The sequence below is a fragment of the Mauremys mutica genome, chromosome 21 (genome assembly GCF_020497125.1).
Source record: "Mauremys mutica isolate MM-2020 ecotype Southern chromosome 21, ASM2049712v1, whole genome shotgun sequence".
In the NCBI taxonomy this organism is placed as follows: domain Eukaryota; kingdom Metazoa; phylum Chordata; order Testudines; family Geoemydidae; genus Mauremys; species Mauremys mutica.
Genome location: NC_059092.1, coordinates 10,805,644 through 10,822,941, shown reverse-complemented (window position 1 = coordinate 10,822,941; position 17,298 = coordinate 10,805,644). Strand labels below are relative to the sequence as shown.

At 43.0% G+C, this 17,298-nt stretch overlaps 1 protein-coding gene across 7 annotated transcripts in view; it reads right to left on the bottom strand.

Annotated features, from left to right (window-relative positions):
• KIF1B (kinesin family member 1B) overlaps positions 1-17,298 on the bottom strand; it is a 141,684-nt gene that overhangs the window by 92,763 nt on the left and 31,623 nt on the right. For all 7 annotated transcript variants that reach the window (XM_044996309.1, XM_044996310.1, XM_044996303.1 and 4 more), the window contains exons 3-8: positions 13,083-13,159; positions 9,770-9,949; positions 7,304-7,369; positions 3,729-3,907; positions 2,965-3,076; positions 1,806-1,883 (exon numbers count right to left, since the gene is read on the bottom strand). In XM_044996309.1, coding sequence (XP_044852244.1) covers positions 1,806-1,883; positions 2,965-3,076; positions 3,729-3,907; positions 7,304-7,369; positions 9,770-9,949; positions 13,083-13,159 — 692 coding nt within the window. The remainder of the gene's footprint in view (positions 1-1,805; positions 1,884-2,964; positions 3,077-3,728; positions 3,908-7,303; positions 7,370-9,769; positions 9,950-13,082; positions 13,160-17,298) is intronic.

Genomic DNA, 17,298 nt, shown 5'->3' with positions numbered 1-17,298 from the left:
GTACTCTCATCAAGAGCAATTGAAAATACTTCAAAGTCTTTTGCCACTTGAATCAATTGTTTTTGCACATTATCAGCTAAATCCGTTATCCTGCAGGCAACTGTATTTGCAGACAAGCTTATGCCTTCAAAAACTTTCTTCCTATCAGGACATAAAATTTCACTGGCCTTCATAAGACATTCTTTTATGAATAAGCCTTCTGTAAAAGGTCGCGATGATTTAGCTATCATTTCGCTTATCACAAAACTTGCTCTTACTGAATCTTCGCTAGACTTGTTAATCCCTGAAAATAAATTTCTTTGCTTGGCAAATGCTGCTTTAAGTTGCTGAACTTTTTCCTCTCGGATTTTTCCGGTGAATGCATCATATTTTTCACGGTGCATCGTGTCATAGTGCCGACGCACGTTATACTCCTTGGGAACAGCAATCGTTTGCTGACAAATAAGGCATTGAATTTTATCTTTTACCTCTGTGAAAAAATATAAATTCTCCCATTTGTCTTGGAAAACTCTCTTTTCTTTCATGAGTGTTCTTTTTTTGGACGAAGTCATTTCCAAGCAGTTTTAATAAATATATACACTCAGTAATGCACCTCACTCAAAGGACAAAACACGCACTTAGATTTACTGCCTAAGGCTCTGGGAGGGAGTTTGGGTGGGGGAGGGGGTCTGGAGTGCAGGCTCTGTGCTCGGTGCAGGCTCCAGGCTGCGGCAGGGGGTGGGGGTGCAGGCTTTGGGACGGAGTTTGGGGATAGGAGGAGGTGCAGGGGTGAGGGCTGTGGGGCTGAGGGTGAGGGGTTTGAGGCATTGGAGAGTCTCAGGACTAGGGCAGAAGGTGCAGGGGAAGGGCAGCCTGCTCTGGCCCTAGTGCAGGGGGGCGCTAGGACCCTGCGGCAGCAGGTGATGCCGGAAGCCGGCATAGCCGAGGAGTGGAGTCAGCGTGAGCTCCCGGGCAGGCTCCCTGGCGGTGAGGGGGCAGCAAGTGGGGGCCGGGAGACACTGGGGGGAGGCGCATGGGGGCGGCAGGTGGGGCCAGGGGAGAGACCCGGCCCCAAACATTGGGGAGCAGCGCGCGGGGAGCTTAGGCACAGAAAATAACTCGGGGAGGGGGGCGGGGGTGAGGGGAGTTTGGCAGCGACAGGAAGTAACTGGGGGAGCTCCGCGGGCCGCAGGGAAGAGCTCCGCGGGCCGCATGTTTGAGACCCCTGATCTAAAGCTTGACCAAAACATGGGTTACCAGTCTAAAAAAGCTACTTCATGGAGAAATAACCCTTACACACCCACCATATATTTAAAAAAAAAATAAAAAAAATCACACATTAGTGAAGGCAAAGGTAGATATTTTAAAATATCAGAATTAAAACAGAACCCACCAGCATTTTCATGCAGTGTGTTATGTTTGTCTTTTAAGTATCGCAATCACGCAAACAATCAGTCTCTGAAAATAGGGGGCCTCTTTGGATCTAGACAGCATACCAAAGAGGTCTCATTTTTGCACAATAGCTAATGTGTTCAAGCACAAAGGACTATTGTAACATACCCATTACACCAGCCATAGAAAGATTAAAAAAAAAAATCAAATTGTTGTTATTCCACAGCATCATTGATCAATGGGGTTGAAGTTCTGGATCTTTGACAGGACTGAATTTTTTATATTCTTATTTTAGTTATTTTCTCCTCCATTCATTACTTAATAAGCAGAAGAGTATCCCTCCTCCACCAAATAGTGGAGTATCCTCAGACATCAGACTAATGCACCATTTTCTCCTTCCTCCATACAGCAGTGGCCCAACGCAATCCCATTACCTTTAATCGAGTCCCTTTGGCACCAGTTGAGTCTGCTCTCTCACTCCCAGCTAGATCCACAAGGCTAATCTTGCTGACCTAAAGAGGGAACACAGCAATAGTCAGTACTTGTTCTGGTGGAATTAGAAGAGAAAAATAAGTCTGATACCCCATGATGCATGAAAGTATTCTACTGTCCAAAATCACTATAGCCTGCTACAGATTCTACAGCTGTACTGTTTTCACTGGCAATCAATTTCAGAGAAGCAAAGTTGTTTCTGCATTAGGATAAATATATTCTGTTTTAAAGTACAGCTACACTCTGAAAAATAGCTAAAAGAAAGACTATTGTTTCATAAGTATGTAAGGACTTCCAGAGCAAACTGAGTCAAAAGATAATTTAATAGCTAGTGCTGCAAATAACCTAGGATCTAGAAAGAAAAAAAAGGCATGCTATGTTTTATTCATATTTGTATATGAAAAATAAGTAATAAAGAACTGGGACAACAGCAGAATAGAATGCAGGTCACTATCCCATAACCCTGAAGAGCCAAAACAATTCAGGAGGGAAAAACTTGGGTTTTGTCAGCACAGGTAACAGATCTGACCCAAAATACACACTTTTTTTATATAGTCACTTTTGCACACAGAGCCTCTTTGCTCTTCCACTACCAAACCAACAGCAAGGCCAAACATCTCCCCTCATATAGAATGTACTTCCTTTTAACATGAAAATTCCACCTGTTTTGTTTTGCCTGAGTATCACTAAAGCTGGCCTATGCCTGAGAGAGGCTGCAGAGGATAGTTAATGAGGCAGCAATTAGTTAGGCCCTGCTAAGCAGAAACAGTGAAGCTTCTGTGTACAAGCAGGAGGAAATTGTACTTCCCAGCTCATTCCAGATCCATCTTTCTGGGTTTACTTTCCTGCCTCCTCCCCACCCCACCACCTCTATATCTTTGCCATTCCTGTTTCACCCATCTCAGCCACTACTTCAAACACAGTTTAGGAACACAGCCCAGCCCAAAAAAAAAAGTGCTCTGACAGGGTTGATATGGCATATAAGTAAATTCTCCCCCAGAGAAGTACATCATGATGAGAGAATTCCTACTTCCACCCCCAGTAAAATGAGGTAACGGAAAGCAATATTAAGGTGATGGTCAGTTTTCCTCACTCCTCTACCTTCTCCGTGCAAAGGTCGGTTTCTGTGTCATGTCTCTTCTGAGTAAAGACAATCGTAAACACAGCGTGAGAGCGGCTACTTGTTTCATTCATGTTTGTAGCTGCCACAGTCCTAAAAAATAAAAAGTTACATTTCATTTTTTTAAAATGATCAGTAGGCTCCATGCTGCAACTGCAGTTATCTGAACAGTTTATATGGAGTACTGTCAATCTACACAATTACCTGTGCTTCCCTAATGCTACCCCCACTCTCCCCTCTGTACCAGCCTCGTTACATCATCCTTTCTTTCTCCACAGCCTGCTATATGGATTAACCAACCAGAGAGTATGGCTGACAGGCCAACTTTACTGTTCCTCATCTTTTGGGAGGCTAGAAGTAGATTTTATTTTAACAGATTTATCACTGTATTTTTGTATACAGAGAAAGCTAAAATTAAAAGGCATGTTACCAGAAGGAACTGCAACTACTAACGTATTTTACCAAAAGCTATTGCAAACATAAGGCATCAATAAAATGACTTGCGAAACCATTTCATATTACAAATTAGTGTTTGCCTATAAATTGCATTAATGCACCAAAGTGTATTTTCATACCAGGTTTAATTCCTTTAGCAATTTTTAAAGCAAGTTCTAGCTCCACGTATGACAAGAGCTGCACAAAGGGGATTTCAAAACTGGCACTATACATCATGGTCCCAGATGTGGAGCAAGACCACCACCACCACCCCAACTGGTACTGAGTGCACATCCACATCATAACCAACCTGGCTTTGTTCCCAGCATCCATGAGGTCTGCAATGTCTGTATAAGAGGTGACTGCTAACTTGGACAGGTCCTCCACATAGGGTCCGAGCAGAGGGTGCTCTCGCACCCGCAAGTTCCCCTTGTTCTTCGGGTTCAATAAATCTCTGACTCTCTCACAATAAATCTCCATGTAACTGACCTGTGAATAGATTTGCACGGATAATTTACAGGTCTTGAAGGCCTCATTTTCTATTGAGTGAAGCTCTGCAGCATTTTAGAGCACCACCATTAGGAAGGAGTCCTTCAGTTAAAAGGTGCATCCACAATTAAGATATGTGGCAGCTTGACACACTGATGAGGAGAAGGTGAGAGCAATCCCACATTAAGTCTAAAATGTAAGCTTCACACTTTCTATCCATAGCAGTTTCTCTCCTCAACTTTTTCCTGGTTGGTCCAAACTAATATCTGTGCTGTGGATCTTACTTTCCAGAAATTGTGCCACCTAATTCAAATCCACTACTTATGTAGGTTCCATGATGAAATGAAGAGTTAGTAAAATATATCTTTGAGATACAGCAGAATATGGGGTTTAATGTTCAATCATGCCACTTTTGGCTCTCTAGTATTTAAAGCAGCACACACTGCAGGCCAGATAAAAATCCCAAGCCTCCAATGCGCTGACAATGCCAACTATAGTTACATGTCAGACTTGCACACTAACTCCAGCACAATTACAGAGCTAAAATTCTCTTAAGAGCGTAATTTTTAATTGGCATGTTTCTCAGGGCACCACGCTTATCTCATGTTAATAGGTACTTAGTGACTTCAGCATCCAAAATATTAAATGGAACAGTAAATTATTCACTTTCGTTCTGTGGGAAGAATTCAGATGGAAGCAGCAGTTTTAGAAATACAAAAAGGAACCCCAAATATCTAAACCAAGACCAAAACCCAGAGACAAAGGAACTTAAAATATCAAGTGGGACACTGTTGCACAAGCAAATGTTTATTTTAACATATACATAATTTCCGCAACCCAGTTCTAGCCTTTCCCCTACCCAGTTCATCCCATATCCACTTTCAGAGCCTTCCATAACAATGAAGATCATTTTTCTGGCTTCCTTACACAGCTCTCTCTGGACTCATCATCCATTCTTGCATCAAATAGTGGAAACAGTTTGAAAGTACGTTGCTCTTTCCTTTCAAAAGTACTAAGCATGCTGTCCCAGTGACATTCCCACCCTCTGATTAAGTTCAAGTTCCAAAGTGACCCAATGCTTTAAAACCTATTAAGCTGACTAACTTTCCTAACTGTAAATCAGTAGCTTTTTCACAGCTTTAGAATTCACTAAAAGCTGGAGTCATCTGCTTACTTAAAAGAAATGGATACAAAAACAAATTAAGTTGGATTTGATTTCTTTATTTCAGAGCCTGCAGCACATTATTCTGTTTTATGTTAACTGGTCCATTAAAATCAGTGCAAATATTTTTCCTTTTAGAGTTTTCACATTTTTCCCAATTGCATACTCTGACCCCAAATGAGAAAGATAGGTTGAGAAAGTTACTAATTTCAGGAAGCTATAGGAAAAGATGAGACCTGAAGAAGAGCACTGTATGAGCTAAAGAGCTTGTCTCTCTTACCAAAAGAAGTTGGTCAAAAAAAAAGATATTACCCTCATCCACCTTGCTTCTGAAAAGAAGAGAGCATTCTAAAGATTGTGGATCAAGTCAGATAAAGACAGTCATCTCGAAGTTCTAATACTATCAACCAAATTCCTTGTGCAAACAGGTTCTAAATTTTTATAAGTAACATTCAGTTCAAAAGAGTCGGTTAAAATGGGGTCTGCTCTGAAAAACTAAAAATTGATTTGAGTTCCACAAATATTGTCTAATTGTTAAATTTGTTTAGTTTACACATTTAAAAGATCATTTTACTAAATGCCCTGCAATCTCACTCTTGGAGCTGAGGGCTTGGCTACCCTTGAGAGTTGCAGCACTGGGAGTTTACAGCGCTGGTCATCCAGCTGTGTAGGAACAGCGCTGGTGTGTGGCCACACACACAGCTACCAGCGCTGGTGTGTGGCCACATTTGCAGCGCTGTTGGGAGTGATGCATTATGGGCAGCTATCCCAGCGTTCAAGTGGCAACAAAGTGCTTTTCAAAAGAGGGGGGTGGGGTGGGGTGTAGTGTGACAGGGAGCGGGGGAGAGAGAGAGTGGATTTTTGGAGCCAACACTGTGTGTTAGCTTCCTGCCTTGCAAAATCAGAAAATGTTCCCGACCCCTTACTCTTAACTCTTAACTGCAAACAGCCTGCATCCAACGCACTCCCTTTCTCCCCTCTGCCCCCGCTGTTTCTCTGTCAAGCAAACACTCACTCCCTGCCTGCCTCATTCACAGGGGTTATGTCATTTGATTGTTCACAGTCAGGTACAGATTGATCACAGCAAACAGGAGCTGTGTTTGTTTTTTAGATAAGCAGCTCCTGGAGCACCGGAGCTCCGAGTTCACAACAAAACAAAGAGAGGCTGCATAACAAAACAAAGAGTAATTTAGTTAAAAGCATTCTGGGATATCTGCTAATACTCTGGAGGCCAATAACAGCGCTGGTGTGTGTCCACACTTGATGAGCAGCGCTGGATCACCAGCGCTGCACTCACTACACCCCAAGCAGACCAGGTGTTCAGCCAGCGCTGCAGCCAGGGAGTTGCAGCGCTGGATGTGCCTTGCAGGTGTGGACAGTTACTAAGTTGCAGCGCTGGAAAGCCTCCACCAGCGCTGCAACTCTCAAGTGTAGCCAAGCCCTGCGACTCAAGCTGCACTCTGATTTACCCCATCACCATCTGTATGAAAAGATTCTGAAGTCAGAACTTGGTGTGTGACCCAGAAGAGAATCCAGCTGATTATCTCTTAATTGTGCTGACTTGGAGACTAACAGGAATAGACTTATTTGTCTGGAACGTGAGCAATTATAGCTAAACACACGGAGCAGATCTGCCAACCAAAGTGTTATTTTTACAGTCCACATTTTAATCCTTTGCCAACTCCAAACATACAGATCTTCCTGCACATTCATTTGGCTAGTAGCCTGGAAATATCCTTTGTTCTAGGGCTTAGCACAGAGGACTAGTTTGGTCAGCTGGACAGGAAGAGAATGTTATAGACTGAGCCCCGTTTTTTTCCAGTACATATCCTGGATGAACTTATGGAAGAGAATGGCACCCCCCAGGAGCAGGCTAACAGAAAATTCCTGCATAAGATTGCAACATCAGATATTCTAAACTAGGCCTACATTTAATAAGAACTGAAGTAATGACTAAAGGCAACTTAGAGAACACACCGAATAGGTTTCCCAACCAATAGTGATAAAATGTTCTCAAGTTCATTTTAAGGCTTTTCAGGCCCTGAATCCATATTCATACAGACTAGTTTACCTTAGAAAGGCTTTGTTCATACATTTGTGTCAGGTGAGAAAGGGGAGTCAAGTGTTCATGAACATATGAAGCAGAAAACAATATCAACGATGTAGCAGCTTCTTCGGATAAGCAGCTTCATACCTACTAACAGGAACATGCCTCAGTCCACCAGTGTACTCACCTCCACAGAATAGGACATCTCCTCATTACTGTTGTCATTGATTTGCTCAAACAGTTCTTCACACAGCTAGAGAGAGAGTAAGCCTGAGTCAGACAGCAGTCATGAGTGAGCAATGACAAATAATTACTGTGACTCAATCTGTTCTTCTACCCTTCCTATCTCTAAAAGCCACTGTAATTACATCAAACCACCACCACACAGTGTCCTGATAAAAATGCAGTTAAACTCCATGCCCAATCACTAGTATTCAATCCTTTGATTTCTCTCCCATCAACTATGCCTCCATTTAACAAAATCTGCAATACAAAAACAGAATGACTCAACGTAAGAATTAGAAAGACAAGGTGGGTGAGGTAATCTTTTATTGATCATTTGGACCAACTTCGGTTGGCAAAAAACGAACTTTCGAGCTTACACTGAGCTTTTCTTTGGGTCTGGGAAAGGTGCTTGTGTCAGAACAAAGAGTTTGGCTACACTCAAAACTCCAAAGCGCTGCTGCGGGAGCGCTCCCGCGGCAGCGCTTTGAAGTGCAAGTGTGGTCGCTGCGCCAGTGCTGGGAGAGAGCTCTCCCAGCGCTACAGGTACTCCACCTCCCCGAGGGGATTAGCTCCCAGCTCTGGGCACTGTTTACACTGGCGCTTTACAGCGCTGTAACTTCCTGCGCTCGGGGGGGGGGGGGGGGTTCACACCCCTGAGCGAGAAAGTTGCAGCGCTGTAAAGCACCAGTGTAGCCAAGGACTAAGTAAGAGTTCCATTATGGGATGGTAGAGGACAACTAGGGGTTATTCCCCCTCCCCCATTGAAGCAGGTTCTCTCCTACAACTGCAGAGGTGTTAACTGCCCACTTCAACTTGAATGGGTCTTTTGCAACATGTGTTAACTCTAACTGTTCCACTTAGCACTGACACTGAGAACCTTTCCCAGACCCCACGAAAAAGCTCTGTCATTCATCTTTTTCCATCAACAGAAGTTGGTCCAATAGTATTACCTCACCCACCTTGTCTCTCTAATATCCTGGGATCAACACAGCTACAGCACCACAGTACAAAAATGACAGACAATTGAAATAAGAAAAACAGATTTTAATCATCTCATTCTCTAGAATTTATAAATATTAAATCCTCTCCCATCTGGCCATAAAAAAAATAAATATATCTGGTTATTTTTAGGAGAATAATCCTCAGAGTCCATTGGTTTGACAAAGTTCCAGGAATCAGATTTGAGGCAACTAGTAGCCGCTTAAAATCAGCTAGTAACTTGTTTATATGAAGGCTGCTAAAGCTACCCAGACAGACTCTATAGGAGAGATTCTGCTTTGTTTGAGGCTTATATTTTGTTTACTTAAAATTAAGATAACAAATGAAGCTACCAATAGTGGAGCAGCATATGTTATAGCTGGAAACGCAATAGAAGAATTGGGACTGCAGGGGGCGGGGGGGGGGGGGAGAGCATGATTGTGCAAGACAGTGAGACATTCATTTCCCAGGGTAGAAAGACAAGACTGATTCTCCAGACTTCCCTCTCTCTCTACTAAGGGCTTGGCTACACTTACAAATTTGCAGCGCTGCAGCAGGGTGTGAAAACACACCCTCTGCAGCGCTGCAAATTGCGGCACTACAAAGCGCCAGTGTAGTCAAAGCCCCAGCGCTGGGAGCCGCGCTCCCAGCGCTGTCCGTTATTCCCCACAGGGAAGTGGAGTACGGACAGCGCTGGGAGAGTTTTCTCCCAGCGCTGGCGCTTTGATTACACTTAAGCGCTTCAAAGCGCTGCCGCGGCAGCGCTGCCGCGGCAGCACTTTGAAATGCAAGTGTAGCCAAAGCCTAAGAGTTTCATCAATGACCCACCTCTTGGATTCTTGAATAAGTATTCTTGTACTGTCCTGTCAACAATCAGAGCAAAAGCCAGGAAACTAAGTGGAATCACGCCTCCATCTTACCTTACTGAGTTATTTTTGGGTTTTTTTGTTTGTTTTGGGAAGAATTACAAAGCGCAGATACTGCACTAAGTATTTTGTTCTTGGTTTTAAATTCTGTAGAACTGTTCTCTTTGGAATAATTTCTCTACTTCTAAATCTGAGTCACTCGTTCTTACATTTTTAATTGCCCGAGGTAGAGGTTAAACATGACAGAAGTTATATCTCCTCTGAACAATCTACACTCAAGATATAAGCCCCATTTATTCTACAAAAACAGCTAAGTTTAAAAAGTTGAGAAGTACATTTGCAAACAAGCTGTGCTGTATCTTTTTTTTTCCAGTATGGACAGAACACATGATTTTATAGTCATGTTAGACAGCAGTGGTAGCCTATGTCAAAACTGACTGCACCAGATCAAAGGTCTATGCTTTCCCTCCTGAAAAGTAAGATTTGGTTCTTTGTGAACCATTACTGCAAGGTAACAAATGATACAGTAGCAAACATTTAAATATATGTTTTGTGAAGTAAATACCCAGCCTGGGCTTTGTTACCTGTGGTATGATGCCTGCCTGGCTTTCCTCCTGTTTGCCCATCATAGTGTAGGATTTCCCAGCTCCAGTCTGCCCATAGGCAAAGATACACACATTGTAGCCTTCAAAGGCATGCAACAGCATCTCCTTCCCAATATCATTGTACACACGGTTCTGAGATGCAAAGCAGGGATCTTCAGGCTGCAAAGATTAAAAGAGAATAAATACTGCCTTCTACTCCCACCCCAGAGGTCTAAATTCAGAAAGGTATTAAGAGTTATTTCACACTTAAAGAAACCTTGTGGGTCAACCCACAGTGGAAGGTAATGTTGGTGCTTCTCTTACAGACAGGTTTTCCCAAGACAGTACCAGTTGAAGCAGAATGAAAACAACTATTTAGGCAATGTCACTCTGCTGGTGGGGAAGCAATCTATTACCATTGCTGAGACTGCTGAAGGAGTTCCGCGCAAAATCCCAGACAGTATTTTGAGTGCGTAAGAAGGGAGAACAAGCACAGAGTGAAAAAAAGAGGATCAAAGTGAACAAAGGGATGGGTCAGAAAATCTCAGGTGGGTTACAGCTGGACAGGGGCCTGGGTGGGGAGAGACATGGATGCATTTTTTTTTTTTTGAGTGAAAATTGTATTTGAGTTCCAGTTACCAGTCTCGACAAGCCATGAAAATGAATTAACCTGTTTTGCATCTGTCAGATTCCATTTTCTACATCCCAATCTAGATTTATAACTACAGAAAAATGTCACAAATTTGTATTGTGACTACAAACCCACTGTGAATTGAAACACTTTTCCAACTTACCAAGTAGGTGAACAAAGCAAGAGTCAGAACAATGTATCAAAACAATTTCATTTTGGCAACGACAGTTTAGTATTGATAACACTTAACTACCTGATGTTTTTTGTCTCTCTAGGCATTTGTATTGTGCTTATCTAAAATTCAGCATGATGTAAAACAATGAAGCCCTACTAACACAAGAACTTACTACAGCCTCATCTACTACTCAAGCTTTGCAGAGAAGGGAGACCATTATTTGTGTATGCACAAATTAGAAAATTTTTTACAGTATTTTAAAAGGTCTCTGAATTTCTAAAATATAACGTGTGTGGCATTAATGTACCTGGGAAGGAAAATATCAAGAGCTCTACTTGAGCGTCAAGTAGAAACATGAACAATCTTAATCTTGTTCCTGTTAAATCAATGTGAGAAGTTTGATTTTCCATTTATTTTACTGAATGACAGAAAGCAAATATAGCCTCAAAATCCTTATGCCGAATATAGAAATCCCAGTCATGACCACTAAAAATCATCAAGACTTCTTTCAACCTAAGGCCTCTTTCACAGCACCAGCTGGTAGAGGATTTTCCAGTCCAAGAAATAGTGGAGCAGATTAATTCCGAAGTTTTGTTCTGCCAACTCCTCTATGGAAAACAACATTCAGGGGATTTTGAATAAATTGACTAAGCTGGAAACCAACATAGAAACATGCTGTGGAAAAGTACAGCACTTGGACAGTATGATTAAATTCTCTGAAAACTATGATGCTGAACAAAGAGGGGCTAATTACAAAACTAGCAGAGTTTGGTTACAGACCATCAAATCAAGATCCCAAAATAAGGGAGTTCTAGGTGTTCCTCCTCTCAGGCCTATTTTCTTCTATGGAAAGTACTATGCCAAAAGTCCTGAATCCAAGGGTAAGAGGTTTGACTTTGATAAAGCGTACAACACTCCTACAATGGAAAGCCAACAAAAAGCCCTGGAGAGGAAGCACCATCACAACTGTCTGATCAGAAGGATCAAGGTAGAGTTTTGCTTGCTGCATGTACTACAAAAAGTGTGATTTAAATGGGGTCAAACTGATGTATTACCCAGATCTGAGTGCAACCTCAGAGGCTATTCTAAGACTTTTTGTGAATAAAAGAACTGAATCCTCCATTTTGTAGCTGGTGAAGTTGTCACTTTCAATGAGAAATCATTGTATTTTGGGATCAGACATTGGCATCCAATTACTTGACTCTACCCAACACACTGCTCAAGGCAAGGTCTAGGGCACAAAAAGACTACTAACAGAATTCACTGTGTATATTAACATCTCCTTTTGTTGACATGTTCTCCTTTGGCTAGCTGGAGAAGCCCATGTTGAATTATTTGGCAACAGTTTTTTTTGTAATGCAATATATTATACATTACAAGTGAGATGGTTTTCTGCTGCATCAATTAGAAAAGATTACATTGAGGGTGTAAAACCAGAACTTTTGTAGGAATATCCTTTTAATGATTACTCAAATATTCTCTCTTCCATCATAGCAGTGGACATGGACACTTTTTTTTTTTTGGAAGAATGGTCATGATGTAATAGGAGTGCTGGTTGATTTTAATATTAGACTGCAACTTTAACAGCAAGTTCTTCTTGAAGATGTGCATGACCTAAAATAACAGCAAAAACTGTCGATACAAAAGCCATGTTTTCATCTATTAGGGTTTAGTCTATATAGTGCTCATGGTGTTTTTGCATCTCTGCTTGAGCTATGTAATATAATTGTCTGGTTTCTTCACAACTGCTTTATTCAAGAAGAGATTTCATTAAAAGTTCTGTGCGTATATAAAGTTTGAGCTTTGGTCAAGAACACATTATCTGAGGGTGTCAACCAGTGCAGAAATGTCAAATTCTCTTCCCATCAGCCAGACTAAATACTGATGTTTAGCTGATGAGAAAAAATAGGATGATCTCTTCTCCACCTTTCAAGAAAACAGGGGAGGGGACCTAATGCAGAACTGTAGAGCTCTGCTATAGAACAATCACTGGAAGTCAGCAAGACTTCAGATCTAGCTCTCTGGAGAGGTGGGGCAGAATGCTTAGAGGACAAAAGCATATTGCTTTTACAGTTATAAGAAATGTGGATCACTACTCTGCCTTTTCCTGGTAAGCCAGTGGAATCCAGATCACTTTTTTCACTGTGCCGCAGACATATATAGATACATGTCTTCACTTTTTCCAACAGAAATTAGAATGGAAAAAAGTTACTTTTGTGGTTCAAATTCCACTCTGCAGCTGCTTGAACACACATTTTTCTATGTTCTTTCCCCTCCTTCCTCTTTCAAAACACACACCCAGATTGTGTTCAGACCCCCAGACCTTACTCTTTCACATTCCCAGGATGGAAAAAAGCTAGAACAGAAACAGAGCTCTGAACTTGTATCACTCAAAGTACAATAAAGTCACAGTAGGAGCACCGGATTGAAGTGGAGTGTCAGGAGACAATCCAGGCCAGTCTGACCGGTAAACAGTAGGTTTTGCTACAGTACATTCAGAAACTTACCGAGGTGTGAGACCAGTAGGAGTAGTCAAAGCTGAAGGACTTTGGTGCTTCCTTGGGGTTCTTTGGGTTGATAATACCTAGAAGAAATAAAATTCAGACTCAGCTATTCAAGGCATTTAGGGACACGATATGAAAACCAAGAGAGTCAGATCACGAGCTGCAGCAAGAAATGTTATGACAATTGACCCTCAGACCCAGTCAATATGGCTGTCTGCACAGCCAGAGATTTAATAAATTACATTGAAGGACATAAGATTAGGATGGATGTTCATACCACAACCTCACAAAAAACAATATTTCTGTAGGGGCTCCGTGAAGCAGGTCAAGGAAAGGCAGATACAATCATAAGGGAATGCACCTACTAAACAAAGTTCATAATAAGCAGCGATGCACGAGACTTAAGTAGGTCATTCTGCTTGTTCTGTCTTTGGACTAGTGAAGATTTCTAGAGTGGAGGGAGGGGTGCAAGGAGGAGTATTAAAGGAAGAGCCAAAACCCACAAAAGCTCGAGGCACTTCAATAATGAAAAGCTCAAGAGCCCTGGGATTTCACAGCAGGACAACTGAAGCTTATTTTGAAATTCATGTTACAGTACGAGGATAAAAGCCCTTGGCCTACGGATTTTCTTTCAGAAGCTCAGGATTCTGCAGGACATAGTGGGAGGCAATGAAAGGAGGTGGAGGAGGATCCACAAACGTTTCAGGAATTACACTGATATTTTATTTGTAGAAGAACATTGTAATATGTCACATGTGCAGAGCCCACATGGAGATTTTAATAGGACTGACATTAAACGAACTAAGCCAAACCATTTGTAAACCTTGCCTCCTGCATATGACTATTCAATCCCATAGAAACCCAAATCAAACCCTGCTTTTATTCCCAGATCACAGCAACAAGGCAACATTTCACCCTTGGAAACCATCAATATAATTTACTTTTTAAGTTGACCCCATTCCTGGTGTAAACGATGTCAGCAGACAAGAATATCACATCTAACACGTTACAGCCTTCTGGAGGGCCCCTACAACAAGTTTAAACCTCAAACAGTCTTAATGAACAGAGCTATAGTCTGTTTACTACAATCTCACTAAGGTATTGAAAATAAGAACTTAAGACAGGTGTGGCCAAAAATGTACTGACCCTCTGAGCCCATACCACAACCTTCAGAAGTTCCAGAGCTGAGACACACCTGCGGGAGGCTGGAACTCGGGGCTTCAGCCCCGCTCCTGCTGAAGACCCAAGACCCCCTCCCTGCTGGGCAGAAGCCACTACCTCACCGCAAAGCAGAGGTCTCAAGCTCTTCTACCAGACTTGGCGGGGAGGGGAAAGGTGGAGAATGGGGGGGCAGGAGGCTCTGCCAGCTGCACTTTAATGGTAAAAGACACATGTAGCTCGCAAGCCACAGTTTGGCCTTCCCTGACGTAAGATATGCCAAAGGCTCAAACCATTCGTTCATCTAATACAGAATCTTGCAGTGATGTGCCAATATTTTAAATGTTTTGCTTCAGTCAGGGATACACATCTGTAGGCTTGGAAGGATTAGATTTTTAATAGGTAAATTCTTATTTCACTGTACACGGACAAAAAATATTTCCATGATAATAGAAACTTACAGATGCCCAAAGCAAAACACTGCTTGAGACCTTGCTTGATTTAAAGATATTTACTTTGTATATTTGACATGTGTTAATTTGTGTTTAATGCTTTAACTTTTTTAATCTCAACATCTACTGTGATTAAATTGTCTGAACTTCCCCCATAATTTTCTGCAATTATGAAAATGGAAATACATAAAAATCTAAAATGTGCTTTTAAACAGATCTGTGAAATTATGAAAAATTAAAATCAAATTCTACCATGCCTACACTTGGCATTCCTCTTCCCTCCAGGCACACACCAAAATGCTCAATTCCATACTCTTTCCCTTCCCCATTTCCATTCATCCACCCACCCGCCCTTCCCCCCAGACCCCTCTCTCAATCCACCAGATTGATCACTCCCCCGAAATTCAGTTCTCCTAGGGGGCTCCTCTACCTGGCAGCTTTTTGCAGCAATAGCTAGGTGTCATATGGACTCGTCGGAGTGGGGGGGAGGAGTCGATTGTGGAATGAGCACTAAATGAGTTGTAGGTTGCAATGCTCTTTGGTTCTTAAGCTGAGAAAGGCCTTCCCTAGTTGGTGTGGGACCAAGTCTTCCCTGGTTAGTTTGAGGGACAGGTAGAACAAGATTCCAGTGTTCAAACTACAAGCTGAGGTTGGGCGGGCAAGCAAGCACTGATGGGAAGAATTGAGCAACAGGATTGCCACTCAGTGAAACAGCAATTTAGCCTCTCCCCCTAGCGTCCTGCTGGAAAGACTGGCAGGAGGAGAAAGGGCATGTGGAATATCCCAAGTGCACTCCAAGTAGCCCTGGTGGAGAATGCAGGAGGGAAGGATCCCTTTCCAGCGGAGATAACAGATATATCAGCAGCCTGGCCAGAGGATCAACTATGACGCAGCCTTGCAGGTGAGTAAGAGGTCTCTCTGCCAGTCCCCTGTGCAGGCTTTTCAGGAGGAGGAGTCCAGGCATTGGGGGGGAGGTGGAGGGAGAATTGTTGGTTTTATGGGGCTGCTAATTTATCCCTGTGAGCAAGTAAGATGGGATGGGAGAGTGCTGGCCATGGCTCTGCTCTCCCTACAACGTACCAGCCAGAGGAGCATGGGGGGCATGCAGTAACTGGCAATGGGTCAATGCAGCATACTCTCTTCACCTTGTATAACACAGAAATGCATCCCTCCGAGTCAAGTATCTGTCACAATTGGTTTTGGAGCTGTACTGGGGCTGGTGCATCTGGGGCTAAGGGGGGCTGGCAGCAGCTGGCGGACAGAACCCAAGACCGGCCATGGACTGAGCGGCTCAGCCCACAGCCAGTCTGGGGTCCTGGCCACCAGCCCTGCTCAGCATGCTCAGCCCAGACCAGCAGCGGGCTGAGCAGGGACTGGGATCCTTGTCTGGGGTTCCAGCCACCAGCCCTGCTCAGCCCGCTGCCGGTCTGGGGTCCAGCTGCTGGCCCTGCTCAGCCCATTGCCAGTCTGGGGTCCAACTCACCCAGGCCGTCAGGAGGCTGAGCGGGGCTGGCAGCCGGAATCCCAGACTGGCAGCGGACTGAGCCACTCAGCCCCCTGCCAGCTCCGCTCAGCCCGCTGCTGGCTGAGTGAATGGAACCCAAGACCGGCATGGGGCTGAGCAGGGCTGGTGGCTGGAACCCCAGACAAGGATCCCAGGCAAGGATCACACTAAATTGAGAAGATCCGCATTTTAATTTTATTTTAAAATGAAGCTTCTTAAATATTTTAAAAACCTTATTTACTTTAAATACAACAATAGTTTATGTATATAATACAGACAGAGAGACCTTCTACAAAGATTAAAATGTATTACTGGCATGCGAAACCCTAAATTACAGTGAACTTGGCACACCACTTCCAAAAGGTTGCCGACCCCTGACCTAACCAGTTGTGCAGGGCTACATAGGGGTGGAGGTAGGAGTTCTTCCTGCTCCTACAGTTTATACCCTGAAGACAAACTCTGATCTTCCTTACTAAAGGCCATTTGTTTCTCAAATATTTAGCCTAGGTACTCTATACTTCTGGGAAAGCATAACCATTTTTCCTATAAGTGTGTCCTAGTCTGCAACACCCTAATCTCTTCTCAGTCATTACAAACTAAATTCCAAGGGGAACTGGGCCCTTTGAAAATGTAACACCTCAGAATTCCCTTCCAAGATTTGACAGCTATACCAGATCCTGCATCCCTAAGCAAGGCCATTATCCAAGGCTATGGGATGGGAAGGGGATCTCTGCCCCAGACCACTGTTTTGGCCACAAATAGCAACAGTTGCTATTGTACTTCTACTGGCCAATTCCACTTTGCTTAGATTTGCCCTGTGCTGACATTCCTGCCTTATAAAAGCTGACAGACATGCAAAGCCAAGGATTAATACGCCTTACACCAGTATGCTCTCACATGGCAAAGACACATTGCTTTGGATAGCAACATGGGCATCAAAACATTAGTAACAAAAAAACAAACTGGTAACCTAAGCAATCAAATGTGGCTTCAGTTTCCATTTAGTTGTCTCAGCCAAGCTGTAATGATTCTATAGCACACACATTTCAGCCATCTCTAGAAATCAGAAAAACCCAAAACCAATCCCTTTGGTTCAGTTTTCCAG